Source organism: Chiloscyllium plagiosum, unplaced genomic scaffold (genome assembly GCF_037043375.1).
Source record: "Chiloscyllium plagiosum isolate Xiang-an unplaced genomic scaffold, Cpla_swu_hap1 HiC_scaffold_23, whole genome shotgun sequence".
In the NCBI taxonomy this organism is placed as follows: Eukaryota; Metazoa; Chordata; class Chondrichthyes; order Orectolobiformes; family Hemiscylliidae; genus Chiloscyllium; species Chiloscyllium plagiosum.
The window spans coordinates 16,479,695-16,507,621 of record NW_028270161.1 but is presented as its reverse complement, the minus strand read 5'-3'; the positions used below and the strand labels follow the sequence as shown (position 1 = coordinate 16,507,621).

The window sequence follows — 27,927 nt, the reverse complement described above, 5'->3', positions numbered from 1 at the left end:
CAATGGAATAGGAAGAAAATAGGACATTGTGGCCCTTCATGGGCATGCTAGATGGGAAGGACTATGCGATTCAGTTGGGGCAGTTGCAGCTGAAAGGGAAGTAGCAATTAGTGGTCAATAGGTTAAGCTGAGGCACAAAGAGAAGCAGTAAGTGGATTTAAATGGCAATCAAATCTAAAATGGCAGGGCTACCAACAGGCGAGAGTGCTGAAGGGTTGGGTGAGGAATTTGAAGAACCAAAGTAACTGACATCACTGTAAATAGTTTCTCCTTGCTTACATTTTCAAAACCTGTCAGATTTTAATTTCCTCTGTCAAATTTCCCTTGGCCATCTCTAGTCTAAGGAGAATAATTCAGTTTCTTCACATTTTCAATTTGCTTCATTACAGTGGAATGAAAAACTCTTTGAGCAATTAATGCAATTGCATTAGACAATACCAAGAACATGAATAGATTTTCATAATTTCAAGTTGCAAAATAGTCAGTTTGACAAACAGATTTTCTTTAAATTGAAGTCTGCACCCTTATTACAAACTGTGAAAAGGTAAGGTATCATAAGTCTAACAACAGCTTCTTACTTGGCGCAGGAGACTAGGTAGACATCTAATATGTTCTATTTTTAACTTTCAGATAACAAATAACTATATATTAGATTACTGGATGCAGAGTAACTCTGCTGGTAACTGCCTAGCCAGTGACACCCATATCCCATCAATGTATAAATTAAATAGGATATGATAGTTCAGTGGTTAAGTAATGGTCCAGCAACAAGAGTTCAAATCCCACCAGGAAAAGGCCTGAAAGACCATTTGGTGATGTTTCGGAGAGTTTCAGAAAAACAAACATGAGAGTTGTTGCAAAAGTCTAACTAGTTCATGGAAGGAACCCTGTCACCTTTACTCAGCCTGGCATACATGCACGAGTGAGAGACAAGAAAACTACAGATGCTGCAATCCAAGATAGACAAGCAGAAGGCTGGAAGAACACAGCAAACCAGGCAGCAACAGTAGGTGGAAAGTCTATATCTCCTGATGTTGCCTGGCTTGCTCCGTTCATCCAATCTTCTGCTTGTCCACCTGGCATATGTGCACTGGCAGCAGGTGACCTTTATGCTAAATTATGAGACACAGTTATGCATGCCTAATCCAGCCAGCATGCTACCATGGCAACTGGAACTTCCGATGAATCCCATCACTAATATTTAAACAAATCACATTTGAAAAATTCCCCAGTAAGTGCATTACTCAGACAATGGATGGAAGAACTGTTCTGTGTCTTGCCAGATTTCTTTCAAGACATACCTAACATTAATTACAGGAGTGTAATAAAAGGCACAGGGTGACATAGGAAATAGGAGTAGGCCATTTAGCCCCTTGAACTTGTTCCATCATTCAATTAGATCATAGCTGATGTGTGGTTAAACTCCATACATCTGCCTTTGGCCTTTATCCCATAACGGCTTTGCTTAACAATAAATTTGAGGTAGATCAATTTATGTTAGCAACTGATGCTGGATTTACTGCCATTTGTGGGAGAGAATTCCCAACATGAACCACCCTTTGTGTGTAGAAGTATTTCATAACATCTCTCTTGAATGTTCTGTCCCTAATTTTTATACTAACTCCCCTAGTTCTAGAATCCCTAACTAGTGGAAACAGTTAACATTATTCAACCCTCTTTACTACTTGTTACTGTCAAAAAGACTTGGATCAATTCACCCCATAACCATCTAAATTCTAGACAAAACAGGCCTAATTTGGATAATCTCTCCTTGTGGCTTAACCCCTGATGTCCAGGTATCACTCCTATAAGACTGTCATTTTAACCTCCAAGGCCAACAAATCCTCCCTAAGGTTTGGTGCCCAGATCTGCTCACTCCAAGTGGAGACGTACCAGGGTTTTGTTCAACTGCAGCATGACTTCCAGAGCCTTGTACTCCAGTGCTCTAGAATATGAAGGCCAGCATTCCATGAGCTGTCTTGATTATTTTTTGCACCTGTGTGTGACATTTTAAAGATTAAGCACTGGAAGTCCCAAAATTTCTTTGGAAATGCACTGTATTTAACTTCATATGACTGACAAAGTGGTCACACAGCAGAAGGAGATCTGGCAACATAGTTCTACTCAATTTCATTGACTGCAATCCAACAAATTTTGCCAACTATAACTCAATCAGCAGTGTAAAGATTGTTCTGCTTAGCTGCATGTCAACAGCAGCACTGACTCCCAGCTTCATTCATATTAATGCCGAACTTCACAAAGTTTCATTGTATCAAGTCAACCATGTGGAAGCAAGATTCCAAGTGATGCAGCACCTTACCTGACAAGCTAACTCAACATTGACTCATCTAATGGATGGCTGATTCTTGATATCCTACTTGCTAAGTTATTAAACAACTATTGTTAAAGATAGCAAAAGAAATAATGGATGGGCTTATTACCAATACCTCAGCTACTGGATCACAACAAGCAAGCAATCGCGGTTCAGCTAACCCCATAATAATCCAAAGAAGACATGATCATGATGGGAAAGACTGCCCAGAGACTCTGCAAGCAACAGCCTAATGCAAGCTGTTTTAAAAAAAAAGTACATCTTTTAATTATGTGCCAGACTTTGCCCTTACTAATCTCACGTACTTTCTGTCTCACTAGCAGGATAGATAGAGCAGCGAATCCAAATGAAAGATGGACTTACTAGAGAAGGAACTTGTGGTGCAGTGGTACTATCGCCATCACTTTGCCAGGAGGCTTGGTTTCAATTTCCACCTGTTCCAGAGCTGTGTCATAACATGTTGATTAGAAATATCTAAACCAAAATCTAAAACATACCATATACCTTCTTTACCACCCTACCCAACTGCATGGCCACTTTCAGGGAGGTATGGACTTGAACTCCAAGATCCCTCTGTTCATCAATGCTGTTCAGGGTTCCTGCGATTAACTGTACACTTTTCCTTAACATTTGATCTCCCAAAGTGCAGAACTTCACCCCAGGTCAACAATGTGGAAGCAAAACTAGTAGTCAAATGTGGTCTCACTAGGATTGCATCTAGGGTTGCCATCATGTACGAATCAAATTGAAACAGGAATTGGCCGCACATTTCCTGATGTCTATGCCGCCATTCACTAAGCTCATGGCTGAATTCCAAAATCAATTTCATTTTGCCATCCTATTTCATGTCCCTTACTCATGAAAAATTCACCCAGCTCAAATGAAAATACTTCAGTGAAAAATCAGTTTCCTGAGCTAGAGAATTCAACATTTGTATTACAGACTGAAATTTATTTGCACCTTAACTGATTGTTTTGAAAGAACAGTCATCGCTGTATTAAAATTAGTTGTATTAAAACTTTTCCTTCTTTGGTGTAGTGATGCTTTCGGCCAGAATTAACAATATTCCATGATCACTGGACTGCGTTCATCATGTGGTTTTCTCATGACAGGACAGCATGTTCTCAGGTTTATGTTTTAGCTCAGCTTGCCACAGTATTTATTTTCAAGAATGCGGAGTTGCAATTCTGATACAAATCCATCGAATGTTGATGTTTCAGGGTCTGAAATCATGCACAAACAAACCCCGCACAATTTTGATTGGTGTAGTGCTTTTTTACAATACGACATTCCAAAGCACTTCACTGGGAAACAACCTGATAAAATTATACCAAGGAAATACTTGCAAAAATGGCTAAAAGTTTGGTCAAATGACTAATTTAAAAAGGAACACCTTCAAGATAATGATAGGTAGTGATTACATGAAGAAATGTAAGATCTTAGCGTTTAGAAGGTCCGATGGCTGGGTAAAAGAAGTTTGGTGTGAACAGACAGAAATTGAGTTCTCAGATGAATATGTGGCAAGAAGAAATTATTTTTAAATACTAAGGCCATAAACAGAAACAGAGATTGGGCAGGTAAGTGGAGTTGAGGGAGATTAGCTTTGAAGTCAATGAATGGTAGAACAGACTCAAGGGACTACATAGCTTACTCCTGCTCCAATTTCTTGTCATATACAGATCTAAGGAAAGACTGAGTCCATGGAAAGCTCTGAACAACAATCAGAAGTCAAAATCAATTTGTTGATAATTGTGTAAATTTAGGCCAGCAGGCAAAAAAATCACGATGTGAGTTAAAATACATCAGCAGAATTTGCAATGAGCTCAAGTTTATAGATGGTAGGTGGGAAGGAATCCAAGACAGCATAAGAATGCTTGAGGAGGAAGGGAACAAATAGATGGATACCAGGGATCTGGGTTGTCCTCTTTCATGTTACCGAGCAAGTTCAAGTCAGTTTGTTAAACTTTTAAGAACAAAAACATTCTTGGTGGATCACCTTGCAAACAATTACTTGATTTTTTTCAACACTTAGTACTGTCTAATTTATTTTTATTAAGTGACATATTTCAACTTTGTAATTGCACATAAACTGCAAACAAGTGCAGCTGATACTTATGCTGAAGGATTCCAGCGCTTTGATATCTGATAGCCAAATGGTGTTCAACAGTATTAAGATCACTGGCATTTTCACCAGCAATTAAACTATGCAGTCAAACAGCACAAGCCCCGAAGTGATGGAATCTGTTCATGGAAATCTCTTGGAATAAATATTCTCTTTTTTTGGTGAGCAACTTCCTCCCTTAAATTGGCAAAGGGCAGGAAAACTGGCTGAATGAAATGAGCACTTTTATATTCTGTTGTGTTCAAGAATACAAATGTCATTATGCAAATATTAAAAATAATCACACATAAAGAAGAATTATAAATAATATGCATAAAATTCCATTACTGTGCATTTATCATAAATGTATTTGCAAATATGAATAATATATTTCAAATATTTAAGGAAAAAATACCTCCAAATTTCAGGGTAACCTGCAAATACTACTTGCCTGGGTAACCTATCTGAACAAAAATTCCTTACAAATGTTAGGCCACAGTTCATCCATTTATGCATCAGTAATCAAGCCTCCTAATCATACTCAACATGGTTTATTTGAATTAGTGTCCAGCTTTATTTGCTTAGAAGCAAAAATAATGTTCACTTACCTATAAAGATTGATAATTCTGACTGGGTCAACTACTGTACACATGCATATTTCTCTCTCTTAAGGAGTCCAGATCTGAAAGGCATGGTCTCTCGTTTACCATGGCCCCATTACATCCTGAATGCATCAACTTAGTAGTCTTATCTCTTGCATTGTGGTTCCAGTCATCAGAAATTGAGGTCACAATGTAGGTTGATTGGGTGATATCCGTTCATCCGTGTGAGTTGATGTGAATACAGCCTCACAACACTAGTGAGGTCAGATGACATCGTTTGCTGCAGTCCTCTAATGCATGAATGAATCAACTCTTCAAAGATAAATCAATTGTCATGCATGAAGTTATCCCTTGCCAGTGGTCAGAGATAATCTTTGCTGATGTATGTTGTTTGCAAGATTGACGTTAGCTTTGGAGCTTCTGAAGCCACGTCATCATGACAGCAAGTTCTAACCACAGCTGGTGTAGCCATATGTATTAGTTGTCAGTTGGGGGACTGCCACTTGTCACAACTGATGGTTTAGGCCTCCTAAGGGTGATAGTTCAGGTGACACAGAAGTTCCACGGTTGGATGCAAAGTCAAATCAAAATCCCGCAACCTTTTACGGTATTGGTTGAGATGGAAACAAAAAATTTGATGGCGTGTGCAAAACAGAAATTCTTCTGTCATCTTGATCAGCATCTCTTTACCGAGCCATAAAATCAGAAAATCTGATCCTTCTGAAGATTTACAATTTGAATTTAGGCTGTTGTCAGAAGCAACAAATATATGTAGGTTTTTATTAACCATAAAAATGGCTTTTCAATTTAAAACAACAAAATGGCTTCAAGTTATGATTTGGCACTGTGAACCTGCATTACTGCTTTGCTGAGTGAGCTGAATTAGAAGATAAAGCAGACAATGGAGTTTTCTGAAAATGAATCATAAGACATTAACTGACCACTCGAACTAACCTTGAACTGCCAGCATGAGATGATGATCGACGTAAAACAAGAACCATTTCCCAGGAAATATCATTGGATTAATCTGCTGTCAATCATGTCACCTTATGAGATTTGATTGGTCTTTTCTTGTAATTAAGACTGTGCTACCTCTTAAAAAAACCTAAATATAATGTTTAATTTTCAAATGTAATTGCGCAATTTTGCCACGGAACACAGAAGCTTGAACCTCTAGCGTTGCTGGACAAAACTGCGCCAGGCTACATTATTTTATTAAACTGGTAACCTTGCTTTATACAGACCACATTCCTGTTGATTCTTTTGACCGAGCGGGAAACTGAGAGGTCCCTCCTGGGATCCAGATCTTCATTTGGTGCTGTGACTCGTAGTTCAGCACAGACGGATCGTGGACAGCAGCGTAAGAGCCTAGAGTCTTTCACTATTTAGTGTTGAGGAATTTGGTCAGTCAGACGTGAGTATTTTATATACGTTCGGGTTTCCTCTCATTCAAGTAGTGTCCGACCTGACCCCTCGTTGACTATTTTCTAGTCCAGCCCGAAAGGATCGGTTTTAGCAAGGATAGGGTCAGGGGACCCTGTATAAAAAGAAGAGTGGTGGGGCGGGGAGAAGAATAACCTACATTGTGACCTGGGAACTTTTTATATTTATGGTTGGTGATTTCCGGAGTTGTTGAACTCCGGATATTTTATTTTAACGGTGGACGATTTCCAGAGTAGTTGAACTCCAGAGCAGGGTTGTTGAATTCCAACCTTTGAACCCATCGACCCTCGAACCCTCCAACCTTTTTTTGATATAGCGATCTACTTAAAAAAAAGTAGGGAGAAGATCGGGAACCTTCTCAGAATTAAGAAAACCTGATTTGGCTGGATTGGCATTGTCTAAATCAATACCTGGTGTTGTTCTCCTCTTCAACTACTTGAAGTACTTGGGATATGTAGTCTCCCCACAGAAAATTTCCGTTGCACTAAGTCAAGTCAAGTTCCTAGGCTTTATTATATCTGCTGAGACAAGTTCTCTGGAACAGAGTCGCATCACTCCTACTATCAGCTTCCCAGCCCCAATCACCACAAAGCAAGTGTGCCAATGGCTGGGCGGTCAACTTCTGCAGACAGTGGATTCCCAACGTGGCTCTCCGCATTAAGAAGTTGACTCCATATTCCTCCTACAAAGGTACATTTACCCTCTCCTCAGAAGCAAACCAAGTCTTTGATGAACTAATACGAGCTTTGTCACAAACTCCAGCTCTGGGAAGACCTCTTTATGATAGACATTTCCAATTGTACTGCACCATTCTGAATGACTGTGCCTATTCAGTACTTAATCAACTTCATGGAGATAAACATTGCCCAGTTGCCTATTTTTCCACTAAACTTGACCCTGTTGCTTTAGGACATTCCTGCTGCACCCAAATTTTAACTGCCAATTATCTCAGTTTACAATCCGCAGAGAATCTTACACTACAACAGGACATCGTCATCTACATTTCTCATTCAGTAGGTGCTTTCTCGGGGAATTTACAAACTCAACATTTGACTGCAGCCTGCCAAAACCGTTATGGGATTTGATCTTCGAAATAATCCTCGATTGATTTTTAAGCACTGTACTACATTAACCCTGCCGATTTCTTAGCTCATCCTCCTTTACCCCTGTCCACTCCAGAACATGATTGTTTTCTTCTCATTAATGAGGACGTCCAAGTTTAGTCAGATCTCTCTGACACTCCAATCTGAAACCCTGATATCAATATGTTCATTGATGGTAGTTCCTTAATTGACTGTACAGGAGTTCGTCTTTCGGGCTATGGTTTGGTTGATGGCTATGGCTCTATCCTGGAATCTGCTACCTTCGACACACCTTTTTCAGCCCAGCAAGCTGAACGTTTTGCACTCACTTCTTGCATTCTAGGGACAGGGCTCCGTGCTAACATTTACACTGACTCCCGATATGCTTTCGGGATTGCACATGGTTTTGGACAACTCTGGAGTAACAGAGGATTTTTGACATCATCTGGCACTCCCATCTCTCACTGCCTGCTTGTTTCAGACCTTTTGACCGCACTCCTACTCCCAAAACAGGTTTTTGTTATCCAAAGTATTGTCCATGGAACTGGCCAATCCCCTGTTGATATTGGTAACCATGCTGCTGATGTGGCTGCAAAACAAGCCGCTTGCAACCACCTTCTGATTGTGCCCAAAATGATGAGTCAGACTGAAAGCTCTGACAAGAGTGGGTCTACCTCAGATAAACTAATGGCAATGATTCAAGATATTGTTACATTACAGAGGGACGCATCTGAATCTGAAAGGCAGTTGTGGTCCAAAGCCAGCCGTTATTGTAATCCTGTTACTAAACTATGGACCACTCCAGCTGGACAGATTTGTATGTCTGATGAACTTGCTTTCTGGGTAGTTGATTGTCTTCCTAATGCGACACACTGCAGTGCTCACTCAACGTATGATCTGCTACTGAACACTTGGTGGCATCCATGCCTCCAGCAGATGGTCCAACAAGTAAGTGATGGATGCCTCACCTGCCAAGAACACAATCCGGGAAAAGGTAATCCTTGCCCTATATGACAGACACCCCTCCCTGCGGGACCTGTTTAAACTCTTCAACTTGATTTCATTGAATTAGAAAAGTGTCAAAACTATAAATATATTTTAGTTATTGTTGATGTTTTCTCTAAATGGGTTGAAGCTTATCCTACTTTCAAAGCTATTACCAAAACTGTTGTAAGTATCCTGCTTAAGGAGATTATTGCCTGCTTTGGTATTCCCCTTTATCCATCTTCTGACAATGGTCCTCATTTTATTGGTGACATAAATGAGGAATTATCCTCTCAATTTGGCATCTGTGGTCAACTCCATTGTGCTTATCGCCCACAGGCTGCAGGTCTTGCAGAGCACTGTAACCAGACACTGAAAACTAAACTCGCAAAATTAACTTCTGAGACAGACCTTTCCTGGGTTAAACTGTTGCCTCTGGTTCTGTTTCACTTACACTGCACTTCTGCTGGTAGAACCCATTTATCCCCTGCTGAAATAGTTTATGACCAAGGCTTTCACACAAATACCCCTGTCCACTTTCACCATATGGCAAACGACATGCCCTCCTATGTCCTCCCCTTAACTAAAACTTTGCAAGGGCTCCATTCTCGAGTATGTGCTGCTCACAAAAACCTCCCCTCCCTTGAAGGAGTTAACACTACTGAGCCAGGCTCCTTTGTCGTCATCAAGAATTGGACATGCAATGGCCTCCAACCTCGATGGGAAGGACATTTTCAGGTCTTCATCACCTCAACTGCTGTTAAAGTCACTGGGCGCTCTGCTTGGGTTCACATCCATCATTGTAAACTCATTGGAAATGCACCTAAAGGGCAGGGGATGATGGCGATGATGAGAATGAAAGAGAACTGAGAAAGGAATCTGAACCAGACTATTATGTTACAGCTGCCTTTTCGAATAGTAATTTTTCTTCTGTTTTTGATATCCTAATCTTTACTACAGAAATGACTACCAGGAACAGAATCACTTCCACCCTGATATATGGACTTACCATGGCCAGCATTAGTATACAAGAAGGGACCACTTATCTTTGTGATCCTGAACAACAAGAGACTGTATACCACCTAAGCCAGGATGATCTTCTTGTATGCCAAGAGACTGACTTCTTCGATGTGTGGAACGTTACCCAAGATGATTGTCATAGTAGTCAACTACATCAACAAGATCGAACAATCCATTTACAGAACAAGCCTCAATGGTCTTTACCTTGTCAAAGTGTTATGTGTCAGTTTGATTTCAATTGTACTATGAGCAACCCTGGTAAGCCTTGCCCCATTCAAATAGACCATGCCATAAAAGAGGAAAAGGGGAAATATTATCTTTTACTAACAATTTGATTCTCAAAAACCATAACAGAATATTTGACAAGGATGAAATGGTTTGTTACCCACTGACTTCAGCAAAAGACTCCCTGACCCCTTTTATCTTCCCAAATCCTAACATGGAATGGTTCTAAAGCATTTACGGGACGTAATATTTCTTTGAATTATTATCTATCCCCACCTGCTACTTGTTTATGGACTTCTTCCAATAAATCCGGAATAACCTATCCAAATTGCTACAATGGTAAGGGATGGGGGCACACTTAAGTAAAAGTGCCTAAGACTATCCCCTGTGCTATGAGCAAATGTACCAGTCGTCACTGCTTCCCTGAAGGACCTCGCATATTCAAACCTTTTGTAGGGTGGGTAATAACATCTACTTTCATTATGAAACCCCTAATGGGACCAATGTCTTCCCAATTATGGGATGCGTGAAACCATTCTGGGATAATAACCACATCTCTGATCGAGAGAAGCACCTCATTCGACTGAACGATTTTCACCCTCCGCGTCTGGGATCAAACTATTTAATCATGGACTATCCACATACTCCAGGAATTCACAAAGACAGGCCCACTTCTTATTGAGAAAGTCCCTCCATTATCTATACTAAACCTGGGATTTTTTTCAGTCATAAAAAAGCATCTAACTACCCTGTCTTGAATAAAGCAAGTACTCTTCGTGCTGCAGCTGTAGGAACAGTTTTTCCAACTACTGTTCCCTATCCAATTACCTGGCAACGAAATTGGAATTCCCCTGAGAAATGTTCAGTCTCCCCTGAGTTTTGCGCAGAATGGAAGAATCCAAAGGCTCTTCAAAATAGCAAAACTCACTCTTTGGTAGATGCAGCTCTTAGTGTTTTTTTTCCATAGGAGGATCTTCAGAAGTTGTTAGTCATCAAAACCATAACGATCTCATTGTGGTCTCAGCCTCTTGGATAATGAGAGGATTGCTGCTCTATCAGAAATTAGGGACATGCTTTCATAATTGCGTCTATTTACCCAACAAAACAGATATGCCCTCGATTATATACTTGCAAAGGAAGATAGAGTTAAAGGTAAATGCATCATGGCATCACTGACCTCATCGAAAACATTACTAGGCATATAGATAACATCTGTACCTTTGTCAGTCAAATGAATGAAGGTGCAGGATGGGGAGATTGGGGTTTTGGCTCATGGTACAACTGGTTAATCCATATGGCTGTGTATGCTGCTATTGTTTTAGTTGGTCTTTTTGTTGGTATTGCTATAGTTAAGTGTATTATTGCTATGATATTAGCTTCTATTGACAACATTGATTCCACCCAGAAAATGCTTCTTCTCCACTTAGATGAAGATGAGGAAGCACCATTGCCTGCCCCTGGTCCCTCCCCGGAGGAAGACGAAGTATAGCAGTCTTTGGTTGCCTTTGAATTGGATTAATTTGATCCATGTCTTCACATTTACGGGTGTGGCCATATAATGACCAAAGGTGTGGGGGGTGGGGGGAAGGGGGGTGGAGATGAGGATTTAAAATTTGAATTTAGGCTGTTGTCAGATATGTAAGTTTTTATTAACCATAAAATGGCTTTTCAATTTAAAATAAACACAACAAAATGGCTTCAAGTTATGATTTGACACTGTGAACCTGCAGTATTGCTTTGCTGAGTGAGCTGAATTAGAAGATAAAGCAGACAATGGAGTTTTCCAAAAATGAATCATAAGACATTAACTGACCACTCAAACTAACCTTGAACTGCCAGCATGAGATGATCTACGTAAAACAAGAACTATTTCCCAGGATTAACCTGTCAATCATGTCACCTTATTAGATTTGATTGGTTTTTCAAATATAATTACACAATTTCGCCACGGAACATGGAAGCTTTAACCTCTGTGCTGCTGGACAAAACTGCACCAGGCTGCCTTATTTTATTAAACTGGTAACCTTGCTTTATACAGACCGCATTCCTGTTGATTCTTTTGACTGGTCGCGAAGGCGAGAGGTACCTCCTGGGATCGAGATCTTTACTTTCTCCTGTAATTCTGAGTGCGAGCTTGCAGTGCATAAAATAGTTATGCTTGCGCAGTATTAGCAGTTCAAATCAAAAATAGATTTAAATTACAGAGAAGACACGAAAATGAACTTTATATACACAAGATCTTCCTTGCTTTTATAGCTTTTGATGTCTACATGATAGATACTCAAGGCAGTGGTTCATCCATTTCTGCAAGCTTGCAATGCATCTTATGACTGAGGCAAGATTAAGAATATTACGTTACTGGCATGCCCGACATGGCATAGCATGGTGCAATATTTTCATTCTTTTATCACTGAAATTGATTCAATTGTGGATTTTAAAAAAAAAGGTCCAGATAATTATGTGAAGAACAACAAACTTGGCGGATACAATGGAAAATGGTAGGAAAGCTGTACTCAATGAATTAAAAATTAGAATTAGCTTTAATGCCATGTGCATTCAAGTGAGTACGGTGAAAATTTTACAAGTCACCACTTACAATGCCACCTTAGGTACAAAGGTGCCTGGGTACAGATTCTTAACTACAAGTTCCTGGGGGAAAGCAAATTAGAAAAAGAAAGAAATAAAACAACAGTCCTTCCAACCCACACCACGGTGGCATCTAGTCTTTAGTCTGCACTCGGCCTTGACTCCAGACCATGTTAGGCTTCACCTCGAGCTCAGGGACCCACTCTGGAATTATCTTGAGGCTGGAAGTCTGCACTGAGGTCATGCCAGGCCGCCAAGACAAGAGATTGCGCTGAGGCTCAGAGTCTGAGTCAAAGCTGAGGTTGGAAGTGGGAGTCTGTGCCAAGGCCAGGGGTCCAAACCTATGCTGGGTCAGGAGTTCAGGACATCATGGAGAAGGAGGCAAGGAAATAAAAAACACATAACAGGAAAAAAACAAAAGAAACAGACGGAGGTAAAGAGCTCCTGCTGAGGAATCCTACTCCTCTGCCATCCTGGAACTGCTCTTGCAGAGATCCAACAATGGAGTTATTGATTTCTTTGGCTGTAACCATTTTACAATTTATCCTTCTCAACTCTGCTGGAGCCTTTGGCATACTAAGTCCAGTGCAGTACTTCATTTTATAGCTCAGTGGGCCCATCTTTTTTTGATTTCACTTTTGTCTATCCAGTTGTGGAGAGCACATCTCCAGGCATCATATTATGTCCTCCCTTCTCACTGTGACTTCTCTTCTATCTAAAGAATCAAACCTGAGCACTGAGAATTCATTTCTATTTTGCCTTATGGTCACATCTGAAGTTGTTGGTTAGCTTTTATAGCTATACTAATAATGCTCAGCTCTACTACTCTACTATCTCTCAACCACATGCTGCCTCTGAATTGTTAAGCCAACTTAGTAAACACCCAGGGAGGTTTCAATGATTAAGGGTCTTAAATGAGCTAGGTAGAGAGGCTGAGCAAAATAATTCCAAGGTGTTGCATCCTTGAAGATCATCCCAGTCTCGAATCTGCATATCCCTCAGGTTGCAGCTGTCAGTATGGAGTCAAGACCCAACTGGATCTCTCCACCATCACCACTTGAATATGGATTCAAAAAGGTTTTAGCCACATGAACATCAATTAGCCCAGATACTGATTATATTCTCTGGCCAAAGTTTCAACCCTCTACCACTCATCCGAGTACTTACAATAAAATATTGCGCTTTAGTACCTAACATTCCACCCAACATCAGTTCCACAATACAATGCAGCTTCACTCCAACTTCCGTTTCCATTAGCTATATGGATATGTTATGTCAAGTGCAGACTTTATTTCTCTTTTGTCCTCCTTGCTACTGCCCTGTTCTCAGTTCTTCGTAAATACATTAAGGACAAAAGGATAACTAGGGAGAGAATAGGACTCCTCAAAGATAAGCAAAGCAACCTTTTATGGAGCCACAGGAGATGGGAGAAGATACTAAACAAGTATTTTGCATCAGTGTTTACTGTGCAGAAGGACATGGAAGATTTAGAATGTGGGGAAATAGATGGTGACATCTTGAAAAATATCCATATTATACAAGAGGGAATGCTGAATGTCTTGAAATGCATGCAAGTGTTTAAATCCCAGGACATGATCAGGCGTAACCTACCACTTTGTGGGAAGCTAGGAAAGTGATTGCTGGGCCTGATTTTTGTACTATCGATAGTCACAGGTGAGGTGCTGGAAGACTGAAGGGTTGGCTAACATGGTGCCACTACTTAAGAAAGATGGCAAGGAAAAGTCAGGGAACTATAGACCAGTGAGCCTCACATTGGTGGTGGGCAAGTTGGAGGGAATCCGGAGGGACAGCATTTACATTGGTAGGATAAATAGACAAGATCTTTTCCCTGGAGTGGGGGAGTCCAGAACTAGACTGCACAGGTTTAGGGTGAGAGGTGAAAGATTTTAGAGGGACCTAAGGAGAAACTTTTTCACATAGAGAGTGATGAATGTATGAAATGAGGTGCCAGAGAAAGTGGTAGAGGTTGGTACAATTGCAGCATTTAAAAGGCATGTGGATAGGTATATGAATAGAAAGGGTTTAGAGGAAAATGGACCAAGTACTGGCAAATGGGACTGGACTGGGTTAGGATATCTGGTCAGAATGGACAAGTTGGATGGTCTGTTTCTGTGTTGTACATCTTTATGACTCTCTAACTCTAATTGAAAATTGGTGAAAGTACAACTACTCATTTCCTGAGCCGTCAATTGCTTACAAATCAGACATCTACGTTGACTTCAATGCATCCTAAAGTATTGAATTTAAAATTTGCAATCCTTGAGACAAGACATTCCATGGTAAGACCCCACTGTACATCTGCCTTTAATCTAATAACAGGTCACACAAATACTGCTAAAATTTCAGTGTCAAAATTAATCTCATAACAGATTGGACATTCAAAAGAGATTCTTTGGACAGGACTTGGCAAAAGGGGAATTATCTCTGACCTCATTGTTGTGTTTACCGATCATATACCTTTCTTATTAATCATGTCAATAAATTACGTATTGTGTCGAACTTGTGCGACTCATAATGTAGTTTCTGAATGTTAAGAGTAGAAGGGTCAGCAACTCAATTACTTCCATCTTTTCCCAGAACAACAGGAGAGCATATTATGTCTTCCATCTCTTTTCACAGAAGAAAAAAAATGTAAAAACTGGCCTTATTGCCAATACAAATTCATTAATCACAGAGGCAGAAAAGGAAAAAAAACAAGGTACTGCCAGAGGCAATTTTAAGTTGGCCAGATGTCTCATTAAATTAGTCTTTGATGAGTGGGAATCAACCACACAATGAATAAAATTAAAAATATGCTAAAAATTGTGAAAGTATGTTTCATTCCGTGAATTGATGTCTCGGAATTCGATCTTTGTAATGTTTTCTATCTCATTGAACAAAAACCACATTAATATTAACTTTAGTATATTTTTAATATGATTAATAAAATCTTCAGTTTTAAATTAGATTAGATTCTCTACAGTATGGAAACAGGCCCTTCAGCCCAACCAGTCCACACCGACCCTCCAAAGAGTAACCCACCCAGACCCATTTCCCTCTGACGAATGTACCGAACACTATGTGCAATTTAGCATGGCCAATTCACCTGACCTGCACATCTTTGGACTGTGGGAGGAAACCGGAGCACCTGGGAGGAAACCCATGCAGACAAGGGGAGAATGTGCAAATTCCACACAGGCAGTCGCCCGAGGCTGGAATCGAACCTGGGACCCTGGTGCTGTGAGGCAGCAGTGCTAATCACTGAGCCACCACTCAGTTCATGGGGAAAGTTTTTAATATTTATCACATTAATATTCAAAACGGTTTATGCAGACAAATTGACCACAGTTGAACAATGAAATGTGAACTAACATGAATACAATAGAGTTTTGCATCACTGAGGGCCATGTGATTGCCCATTAGTGGGCGGTACGGTGGCACAGTGGTTAGCACTGCTGCCTCACAGCACCAGAGACCTGGGTTCAATTCCCGCCTCAGGCGACTGTGTGTGTGTAATTCTCCCAGTGTCTGCGTGGGTTTCCTCCAGGTGCTCCGGTTTACCCCCACAATCCAAAAATGTGCAGGTTAGGTGAATTGGCCATACAAAATTGCCCATAGTGTTAGGTAAGGGGTAAATGTAAGGGAATGGGTCTGGGTGGATTGCGCTTCGGCGTGGACTTGTTGGGCCGAACAGCCTGTTTCCACACCGTAAGTAATCTAATCTAATCTAATCTACTCTAATCTAAAACTCAATTTGGAGCCTCCTTGCATCTTGATCACCACTCACAATAACACTCAGTTGCGTCACCACCAAGCTTAGAAATGTTGCATTTGGTTCATTTGTCCAGGTTGTTTATTTTTCCTTGCAATACCCATTAGTCACTGCCTATCATGTGGAAAAGACCCATTTTATTACCACTCTTGATTGCAAGTCAGCTACTATTTTCTATTCTTTTATTGAATATCAGCTTATGGTCAATACTCAAGATATGATTTGGAGTTGGCTGGTCCTTAACAAGTAACTCTTCAAACGCACCTCCAAGAGCACACAGCTTCTATCAATAACATGCTGAGATTACAGCATTTGCAATCATTAGAAAAACACCATTTCATGAATATTACCTCAAATCAACAACTGTCACTGAAATACAGTTTGATCATTTATTCCCACAAAATCATAAGATTTCATCAATATAAATGTGGCCAGCTGTAAACTGGTAGGACTGCAATTACATCTTGCAACTGGTGTACAACATTCAGGAGCTCATCTCCAAGCTCCTACCTTAACTATGATGAAACTTCTATGTTCTAATTGAGTCTCATTCTGTATGTTATTTTTCCCCAAGTCTGCAGTTTAAGTATAATTCAATTATTATATTTTTTGATGAAAACTGGATGTTGGACATGCATAATTACAAGAGAATAATTCTTTTCAAATTTGTTTCCATATTTGTTTTAGCATCAGAAAAATAAATCATTGAATTTCAGACTGATTCTGCCTATTCACATCTCACCTGGACTAATGTTTAATATTCTCTCATGAAATGTCAGCATTATTGATTAGGCCAGCATGTGTTTCCAGTTGCAAACTGCCCTTGAGAAAGTGGCAGTGAGCCACCGATTTTATAAATTCTTATTGGAGTGACATTATCACGAGCAAAGTCAACAATTGTTGCTCATTTATAATCGCTCTTGAGAAGGTTATTAAGCATCTGAAATCCACCCGAAGTGCAATTGACTGCAGACATCTCAGCAACTAAATTGAGTAAGGAGGAAAGCATGGGGATAAAGCACAGTTTTAATGCAACCAAGAGAATTAACATAAACATGGGCATAAAATCTACATCCAAGTTTATTTCCTTCTGCTTTTGTTGAAAATAATTAAATGGGTGCAAAAGGTAAGTGTGCTGGAACGTATCTTAAACTGCTGGAACCTACACCGAAATTCTGTGCAGAACAGGTGGCATCAAGATTTCCTTGCTCCACCAGCTGCTAAAGGTTCTAATCAAAATAAATTTTGGCAGTTTTAATTGAGTTTGGAATCAGCATGATTCCAAAGCCAGTCTTAATGCACCGTTAATTCAGCCTTAACTGGCTGTCACCCACAGAAAGCCCAAAGGATTAAAAAAAAGGAGAGAAAATTCAATGTAATGGGATATGGAGAATAGATATCCATCTTTCCCTGCAAGTACTGTGGGTGGCCATTTGATTCGCGATGTGAGAATTGTTGGCGTTGCTAACAGTTGTCTGCAAATAAACTCAAATAACAGTTTCTTCAGGTCTAAATTTTAAAAAAGATAGTAATGAAACAGAAACTGAGAAACGATGACAGCTTGTTTGTGCAGTGTAATTGTGTGCTCTGCCCATGTTATCACTTGCTGCATCTCAAATTGAGAGGATTCCAATTTTTCAATGCACATCAAGTCCCTGACCTTAACAGCAATACCGAAGAAATCTTGATAGCGATAAGAAGGGGATAAATTTGTAAAACTTTATGCCTTCCAAAAACTAAGCAACTTTGTTCAGCAATGCTGAATTTAATTTGAAAAGGACATTATGATGAATCAGAAATATTGCTCTTCTACATTGTCAAATAATATTTCTATATTTCTTGATTACTTGTCGTGGGATTATTAAAATTTTGAATAGGATCAAATTATTTTCAAGTACAAAAATTCTCTCTAATACCAAAAGGCCATCAATTGAAAGCAATTTGTACACCAAAAGAGTTTCAGGCAATAAAAATATCCATATCTCGCTTTTTGACAAACGTGATACCTTAACAACGGATGGAAGATAACCGTGATGTTCCGAGCTCCAGGTTTGCAAACGAACTTCGTGCCTCCTCCTTCAATTAGATTGTCATCAGCTCCTCCTGCAAAGCAACACATGCAAATTCAGATACTCAAATCAAATATTTGGATCCCAAAGGGACCTCACTTCAAAGGGATATGGTGAACCAAATGGTTGTGTGACTGCTAAAGTTCCCTGTTTTTTAACTGAATAACATTGCTAAAGTGACATAGGACTACATAAACATTTCTCAATACAGGTTGGGAGGTCATGTTGAGGTTGTACAGGATATTGGTGAGACCTCTTCTGGAATACTGTGTCCAGTTCTGGTTACCTAGTTATAGGAAGGCTATTATTAAGCTGGAGAGGGTTCAGAAGAGGATCACCAGGATGTTGCCAGGCTGGGACTTTTGTTTTTCTGGAGCGTAGGAGGTTGAGAGATGACCTGATAGAAATTTATAAAATAGTAAGAGGCACAGATAGAGTTAATGGTAGTTGTCGTTTCCCAAGAACAGGGGATTTCAAGACGAGGGGGCACATTTTTTAAGGTGGGAGGAGAGAGATGTAAAAAATACATGGGAGAACAATGTTTCTTTTTGTGCAGAGGGTTGCTCACGTATGGAATGAACTTCCTGAGGAAATGGTGGATGCGGGTACAATTATAACGTTTAAAAGACATTTGGTTCGGGACATTAATAGGAAAGGTTTGGAGAGATATGGGCCCGGAGCAGGCAGGTTGGACTAGTTTTTTTTGGGATTACACTTGGCACAGACTGTTTGTACTGATGGATCTGTTTCCATGTTGTATGACCCTATGACTTTATGACCCAGAGACTTGGTGAACATGGTATAGTGCTCACATAGCAGTGATTTAAAATCTTCAATGCGTAGCATTTTTAGGTCTGCTACCATTTGTAAAAAATTGTTAATTAACTCTTCAGATTAGCTATTTAATAATGAAGAAACTCTCAGTATCATACAAGTGCATCGTTGGTTTGATTCACTCACTCTATTTTCATAAATCAGAAGTTGCTCAAAACCTGAGAATGATGAAGCTGGAACCTGAATTGAACGATTGCCAGTTTTCTTTTCGGATGTAGATTTTTTGAACATATTGGGCTTTCATTCAGTGCTCCAAACAAACAGGCTTCCAATTTGACACCCTTCACAAACTAAAGTGCATACAAAATTTTGCTGCTCGAATCCTCACTCAAACCAAGTCCTTTTTCCCTATATAAAAGCAAAAACTGCAAATTCTGGAAATCTGAAATAAAATCATAAAATGCTCGAGAAACTCAGCAAGTCTGGCAGCATCTATAGAGAGAAATGTTAGGTCTGGTTCTTTCTTCACAGTTTCTCCTCTCTGGTTATTTCCCATTCACCAATCATCCCCACGCCCAATGACCCACATCAGTTCCTTGTCTGGTAATAGAATTCTCATGCATGTCTCAAATCCCTTCATGACTTAGCACCTTTATAACTCTTAACATGCCTACCTCAACAATCTAACTGAATTTATAATCTGTATCATCAACATTCCAAATTTGCTCAGTCAAACATTGTTGGCCTTCAATTGCCAGGACCCACAGTATCAGAATTCCTTCACAAAACCTCTCTACCTCATAAGCAGTCTCTCTCTCCTCTTTTAGGACAGTCCTGAAAGATATCTCCTTAACCGAGTGTTTCATCATTTGTCTTCCTATCTCCCTTATTTGGTTTAGTGTCAAATTTCCTTCAATAATATGTATCTCTGGTTTAAAAGCACTCCAGAAATACAGGTATTCTTTTAGATTTGGAAGGCCAACTATAATGTCATGATCCCTGCCAAGCCTGCACTTCATGACAGAGTTCATGGTTTGGAGGAGCTGAAAAAGGAGCGTTGGTAAGTTGTTGCAGTATGTTGCAGTATGCAGCATGTAGATGGCCCACAGTACTGTGACAACTTTCAATGTATACTTCAAGAGGTGTATGTGGTGCCCATCAAGTGATTTGTTTTGTTTTGGAAGATACAAAGCTTCATGGGTGTTATTGCTCTTCTGAGCTCACAGCTAGGACCAACTGAAAAGCCAAATCTGCATCCATGCAAAATTGCCCTAAACCTAAACATACACACACGCAGTTGAGTGCCAGTTTGTCTGGAGTTGTCCTTCACTGCTCCATTAAGGCAACATTGTAAACAATGCGCTCCATTAACTTATTTTAAAACTGCAAATTTTTTTTACATATTTTTCTTAGTTTAAAGCTCTATCTTCGTCCAGTTTAAACCCACAGTCCAAAAAAAATGCCTCTGCAACAGGAGAATGACCATACTTTTGAGGCCAGTCAAGTCTTTTCCTAACTGCCCAAAAAACTTGCAATATCTGGAGTTTATCAACAAAAAAAATTGATAATTCTAAAGTGCAAACAAGTTAAAATCTGCCACGTTACTCTGTCATAAACCACTCTCGTATAAACAAGTTTCCACAAACATTCCAGGAGTTCACAATCACTTGCTCTATGACACAACATGGACTAGGCTACTGTGCTGGTAGGGCTGTCTGATCTTTTTCTTAACCCCTTCACAGAAGTCACCATTACTCATTACGCCACCTTTTTAAAATATGGACTTGAAAAATCGGACAATTAAATAAATTACACGCCTTTCATCACTGCTGTTAAAACCCCAATAATTTTGCACCTCATTCAACAATGAGCACAATTTAGCTTGGACATTTCTGGCACCATTTAAGCCAACAACATAAATACAAAAAAAATTCACTTAGGTCTCCAGGACACACCAAGGTGAATTGGAGTAGGAACCACAAAAAATCATTTCTGCATAAAGAAATTGCAATGCACTTCACCCAAAAACAATATAACCATGGACAGTACTTTGGTTGTGGCAAATTAAAAGCATCATGACTATAAGTAGATAAAACAATTATTAACTGGAGAAGAATCCGCAGAATGTTGTCAAAAGGAAATATGTTTAATTTCATAGGAGAAAGTGAGGACTGCAGATGCTGGAGATCAGAGCTGAAAAATGTGTTGCTGGAAAAGCGCAGCAGGTCAGGCAACATCCAAGGAGCAGGAGAATCGACGTTTCGGGCATAAGCCTTTCTTCAGAGATCATGCCCGAAACGTCGATTCTTCTGCTCCTTGGATGCTGCCTGACCTGCTGCGCTTTTCCAGCAACACATTTTTCAGCTCAGTATTTAATTTCATATAATTGTTCACAACTTGTACTTTTTTATGTTGACTGTTGCAACACTTTTCTTTTGTGATTTCTTCAATTAAGAATATTTTACACAGCAAAAATATTCTACTTTAAAGAATTTGACAAAATCATACTTCTCAGAATAATTCTATTACAGCGTAATTCTGCTTTTAATTGACAATGTTTCACGTCTGGAGAGGATGCCTGATATCGGAATGGAGTACTGAGAATGCAAGGAACATAGAAACCAATAAGCAGCAGAGTAATTGAGCACTGTGAAGGTTAACAAAGCAGGGAGAACAGTAAATTACAATTCTTGCAGCATAGCCTTGCTATACTATGATCCATGCCATCTATGACCCTAATGCCATACTTAATAAAACCAATTTCCAAAGCAACAAGAACACAGGTTTAATTAAAAAACACAAGTCGATAACAGTCAGCTTTTCAAAAATGGTACCTTCTGATGTGACTCGCATGTCTCAAAATACTCTATCTTTTTATTGAACATGCCTCTGCTTATAAGGCCAACATTTGTTGCCAACTGGCAATTATCCTTAAAAACAAAGAACATTATAATACAGGAGCAGGCCCTTTGGCCCAAAACGCCTGTGCAGATTCCTAACCATATGTCTATCAAGAGACACCTTAAAGGTTGCTCACATGCCTCTGTCCACCACCTCAACTGGCAGTGCGTTCCAAGCAATCATCACTCTCTGTGAAAAACCTTCCCCTCACTTCTCCCCTAAGCTTTTCTCCATTCATCTTGAATTCATGAGCTCTTGTCATTGACCTTTCCATCTGGGAAAAAGCTTCTACCAACCCTATCTATGCCTCTCAATTTTGTAGACCTCTCTCAAGTTGTTCTCAGCCTCCATCTTTCCAGTGGAAACAATCCAACTTTATCCAAACTCGACACTCACTCAAAACCCTTCAAACCAAGCAACATTCTGGTAAACCTTCTCTGCACTCTCTCCAAAGCGTCCACATTCTTCTGGCAGTGCAGCAACAAGAACTGCACACATTACAAATGTGGCCTAACTAAAGTTTTATACAGCTGTGACAGAAAAAAAAGGTGCAGACCCGAAACATAAACTCTGATTTCTCTTCACAGATGCTGCCAGGCCTGCCAAGTTTTTCCAGCATTTTCTGCTTTGGTTTCTGATTTACAGCATCCATAGTTCTTTCAGATTTTATTAGGATGGTACGTTGCTTGAAGAGAGACATACAGGTGGTGGCGTCCCCTTGCTGCTGCCCATTTACTTCAAAGAACAAAAATGCAACACAGGAATAGGCCTTGAGGCCCTCCAAGCCTGCGTGAAAACATTGTGCCCTTCCATACTAAAACGGTCTTCACTTAGAGGATCCATATCCCTCGATTTCCTTCCTATTAATGTATTTGTCAAGGCGCTTTTTGAATGCTGATAATATGTTTGCTTCCACCAGCTTCTCTAGCAGCATGTTCCAGGCACTCAACACCCTTTGTGTGAAAACTTAACTCGCACATCTGTTAAACATCCCGGCCCTCGCACCTTGACCCAGTGTTCTCTGGTAATTAACCCTTCTACCCCAGGAAAAAGCTTACACGTTAAGCCTGTGTCCCCCAGTAATTAATCCCTCCATGCCAGAAAAAATCTTCATACTTTCCACTCCATCCATAATCTTACATCAGGTCACCCATTAACCTCCTGCATTCTAGTGAAAACAAACCCAGTCTATCCAACCTTTCTTCATAGCTAAAATCCCCCATACCAGGCAACATCCTGGTAAACCTTTTCTGTACCCTCTCCAAAGCATCCATATCCTTCTGGTGGCGTGGTGACCAGAAATGTACGCAATATTCCAATTGGGAGCTACCTAGAGTCAGAGATGTACAGCGTGGAAACAGACCCTTCGGTTCAACCTGTCCATGCCAACCAGATATCCCAACCCAATCTAGTTCCACCTGCCAGCACCCGGCCCATATCCCTACAAATCCTTTCTATTCATATACCCATCCAAATGCCTCTTAAATGTTGCAATTGTACCAGCCTCCACCACATCCTCTGGCAGCTCATTCCATACACGTACCACCCTCTGCGTGAAAACATTGCCCCTTAGGTCCCTCTTACATCTTTCCCCTCTCACCCTAAACCTATGCCCTCTAGTTCTGGACTCACCGACCCCAGGGAAAAGACTTTGTCTATTTACCCTATCCATGTCCCTCATAATTTTGTAAACCATTATAAGGTCACCCCTCAGCCTTCAACGCTCCAGGGAAAACAGCCCCAGCCTGTTCAGCCTCTCCCTATAGCTCAAATCCTCCAACCATGGCAACATCCTAGATTATCTTTTCTGAACCCTTGCAAGTTTTACAACATCTTTCCAATAGGAAGGAGACCAGAATGGCACACAATATTCCAACAGTGGCCTAACTAATGTCCTGTACTGCTGCAACATGACCTCCCAACTCCTGTACTCAATACTCTGACCAATAAAGGAAAGCTTACCAAACACCTTCTTCACTATCCTATCTGCCTGCAACTCCACTTTTAAGGAGCTATGAACTGAACTCCAAGGTCTCTTTGTTCAGAAACACTCCCTAGGACCTTACCATTAGGTGTATAAGTCCTGCTAAGATTTGCTTTCCCAAAATGCAGCACCTTGCATTTATCTGAATTAAACTCCATCTGCCACTTCTCAGCCCATTGGCCCATCTGGACCAGATCCTGTTGTAATCTGAGGTAACCCTCTTCGCTGTCCACTACACCTCCAATTTTGGTGTCATCTGCAAACTTACTAACTATACCTCTTATGCTCGCATCCAAATCATTTACGTAAATGATAAAGAGTAGGGGACTCAGTACCGATCCTTGCGGAACTCCACTGGTCACAGGCCTACAGTCTGAAAAACAACCCTCCACCACCACCCTCTGTCTTCTATCATTGTGTCCAAATGGCTAGTTCTCCCTTTATTCTGTGAGATCTAACCTTGCTAATCAGTCTCCCATGGGGAACCTTGTCGAACGCCTTACTGAAGTCCATATAGATCACACCTACCACTCTGCCCTCATCAATCCCCTTTGTTACTTATTCAAAAAATTCAATCAAGTTTGTGAGACATGATTTCCCATGCACAAAGCCATGTTGACTATTCCTAATCAGTCCTTGCCTTTCCAAATACATATACATCCTGTCCCTCAGGATTCCCTCCAACAACTTGCCCAACACCGAGGTCAGGCTCACTGGTCTATAGTTCCCTGGCTTGTCCTTACCACCCTTCTTAAACAGTAGCACCACGTTTGCCAACCTCCAAGTCTTCTGGCACCTCACCTGTGACGATTGATGATACAAACATTCTACAAAGCTGTAGCATAACCTGTCTATCCTTGTACTCAATGCCCCTTCCAGTGAAGGCAAGCATGCCATTGGTCTTTTTTACAACCTTATCTAACTTCACTGCCACCTTCAGTGATCTGTGGACCTGGACACATAGATCCCTCAGCATATCAATACTCCCAAGGGTTCTGCCATTCCATGTATAATTTCCAACTGTACTTAATCTTCCAAAATGCCTCACTTCATATTTGTCCGGATTAAACTCTATTTGCCATTTTTCCGCCCATGCCTCCAACTGATCCATATTCTGCTGTATCCTCTGAGAGTCCGCAACACCACAAATGCTTGCATCGTCCACAAACTTATTAATTAGACTAGATATATTTTCCTCCAAATCATTTATGTAGACTAAAAACAGCATAGGTCCCAGCATTGATTCCTGTGGAACACCACTAACCACAACCCTCCATTCTGAAAAACATCCATTCACCGCTACCCTCTATCGCCTATGACTAATGTGGACAAAATGGAACCTCCTGTTGAAAGATGCTTTCTCTTATTCATTTGTGGAATGTGGGCATCGCTGGCTGGCCAGCATTTATTGTCCATTCCTAGTTGTCCTGGAGGTGGTGGTCCTGAGCTGCCTTCTTGAACCACTGCAATCCACCTGCTGTGGGTTCACCTACAATGCCCTTACGGAGGAAATTCCAAGATTTTGATCCAGTGATGATAAATTGCCAAGTCAGATGGTGAGTGGCTTTGAGGGGAATGTGAAGGTGGTGGTATTCCCATATATCTGCTGTCCTTGTCCTTCTAGATGGAAGTGGTTGTGCATTTGGAATGTTCTGTCTGAGGGTCGTTGATGAATTTCTGCAGTGCATCTTGTAGACAGTATACACTGCTGCTACTGAGCGTTGGTGGTAGAGGGAGTGGATACTTTTGGATATAGTGGCAATCAAGCAGCTACTTTGTCCTGAACAGTATCAACCTTCAGTGTTGTTGGAGCTGCATCCATTGAGGGAAATGGGGAGTATTCTATCACAATCCTGACTTGTGCCTAGTAGATGGTGGACAGGCGTTTTAGGGAATCAGGAGGCGAGTTACTTGCTGCAGCATGCTGAGCCTCTGACCTGCTCTTGTCGCCACTGTGTTTATGTGGTGAATCCAGTTGAGTTTCTGGACAATGATAACCCTCGAGGACGATGACAATAGGGGATTCAGTGATGGTAACACCATTGAACACCAAGGGGCAGTTGTCTCTTATTGGTGACAGTCATAGTCTGGCACTTGTGTGGCGTGAATGTAATTTGCCACTTGCAAGCTCAAGCCTGGAAATTGTCTAGATTTTGTTGCATTTGGACATGGACTGCTTTCAGGTTGAGGAATCACAGATGAATTGCTCGATCTCTTGAAAGTCTGTCCTATTTGGCATGGAGATAGTATCACACATGATGGAGGTTATTCTCTGCATGAAGGCAGGACTTAGTCACCACAAGGACTGTGTAGTGGCCGCTCTTACCAATACTGTCACGGACAGATGCATCAGCAGAGGGCAGACTGCCAAGAATGAGGTCAAGTATGGTTTTCCCTCTTATTGGTTCCCTCACCACCTGCCACAGATCCAGTCCAGCAGCTACATTCTTTAGGACCCAATTGGCTCGATCAGTGGTACTGCTGTCGAGCCATCTTGGTGATGGACATTGAAATCACCAACCAACAGAACACGTTGTGCTCTTGCCATCCTCACTGCTTCCTCCAAGTGTTGTTCAACATGGAGGAGTACTGATTCATCGGCTGAGGGAGGATGGTACATGGTAATCAGCAGGAGGTTTACTCGCCCATGTTTAACCTGAAGCCATGAAACTTCATGGGGTCTGCAGTCAATGTTGAGGACTCTCATGGCAATTCTCTCCCGACTGTACACCACTGAGATACTTCCTCAGGCAGGTCTATCCTGCCAGTGGGACAGGACATATCCAGGGATGGTGATAAAAGTGTCAGGGACATCGTCTGTCAGGTTTGATTCCGCGGGTATGACTACATTCGGATGTAGTCTGTGAGACAGCTCTCCCAATTTTGGCACTGGCCCCAGATATCAGTAAGGAGGACTTTGCAGGGTCCACAGGGCTGCTTCTGTTGTCTTTTCCGATGCCTAGATCAATGCCAGATGAATCATCTGGTTTCATTTCTCTGAGACTTTGTAGCAATTGGCACAATTGAATGATTTGCTAAGCCATGTCAAAGAGCAACTGTGAGTCAACCACATTACTGTGCTTCGAAAGTCACATGTAGGCCAGACCAGGTGAGGATGGCAGACTTCTTCCGTGACCCAGCCCTTTTTATTATGACAGTCACTTCATGGTTTTCAGTAGATTCTTAATTGCAGATTTTTTTTTGTTGAATTCAAATTCACACCTGGGTCCTCAAAACGCTACATAATAGCCTAGTGATGATACCACTAGGCCATCGCCTTCCCATTGGCAAGGAGATGGGAAGTACTGTTGCAACTGTACAGCGGAGAAGGGAGGACAAAATGTTTAGACAGTGGTGAGCAATAATGTTGCTTTGCCCTGGATGATATCAAGTTTCTTTGAAGATACTGGTGCACCATTCATTCAGGCAACAAAAATTTACATTAAAGTACTTGTGAAGATGATGTCCAGAACAAAGAAAAGTTTCAAAATGACTGGATATTCATAGCAACATAGGTCATTGTAGGATCTGTCCATTCAACCCTTTCCACCAACTCTGCAGTGAATGAGATCAGAGATGTTAGGACCATGATCTCAATTCCACTTGCATGTCTTCCCTAAGAACCCACGACTCCCTCGCCTATCAAAACACGATCTAACTCAGCCTTGAATAAATTCTATGACCCAGTCTCCAATGTTTTCGGAGGAAGGAAATTCCATAGATTAGCTTACATATTATTCCTTACAAGAAGTTCATACTTTGTGCAATAACCTTGGATGTAGCATCTTATCAAATGCATTTTGGAAATCTAAGAGCATAATATCTGCAGGTTTCCCACAAAGACTATATAATTTTGTGTTTCCATATTTTTGATGATGGACTGTTTTTTAAAGGAGAAAGTGAGGTCTGCAGATGCTGGAGATCAAAGTTGAAACTTTATTGCTGGAACAGCACAGCAGGTCAGGCAGCATCCAGGGAACAGGAGATTCGACGTTTCGGGCACAGGCCCTTCTTCAGGAATGAGCAGAGAGTGTTCAGCAGGAGAAGATAAA

The 27,927-nt window shown here is 40.8% G+C and overlaps 1 protein-coding gene across 1 annotated transcript in view; it reads right to left on the bottom strand.

The window, feature by feature from the left end:
• The window catches only part of exoc4 (exocyst complex component 4), a 604,047-nt gene that overhangs the window by 353,064 nt on the left and 223,056 nt on the right, over positions 1-27,927 (bottom strand). The window contains exon 9 of the mRNA XM_043714034.2: positions 18,154-18,250. Coding sequence (XP_043569969.2) covers positions 18,154-18,250 — 97 coding nt within the window. The remainder of the gene's footprint in view (positions 1-18,153; positions 18,251-27,927) is intronic.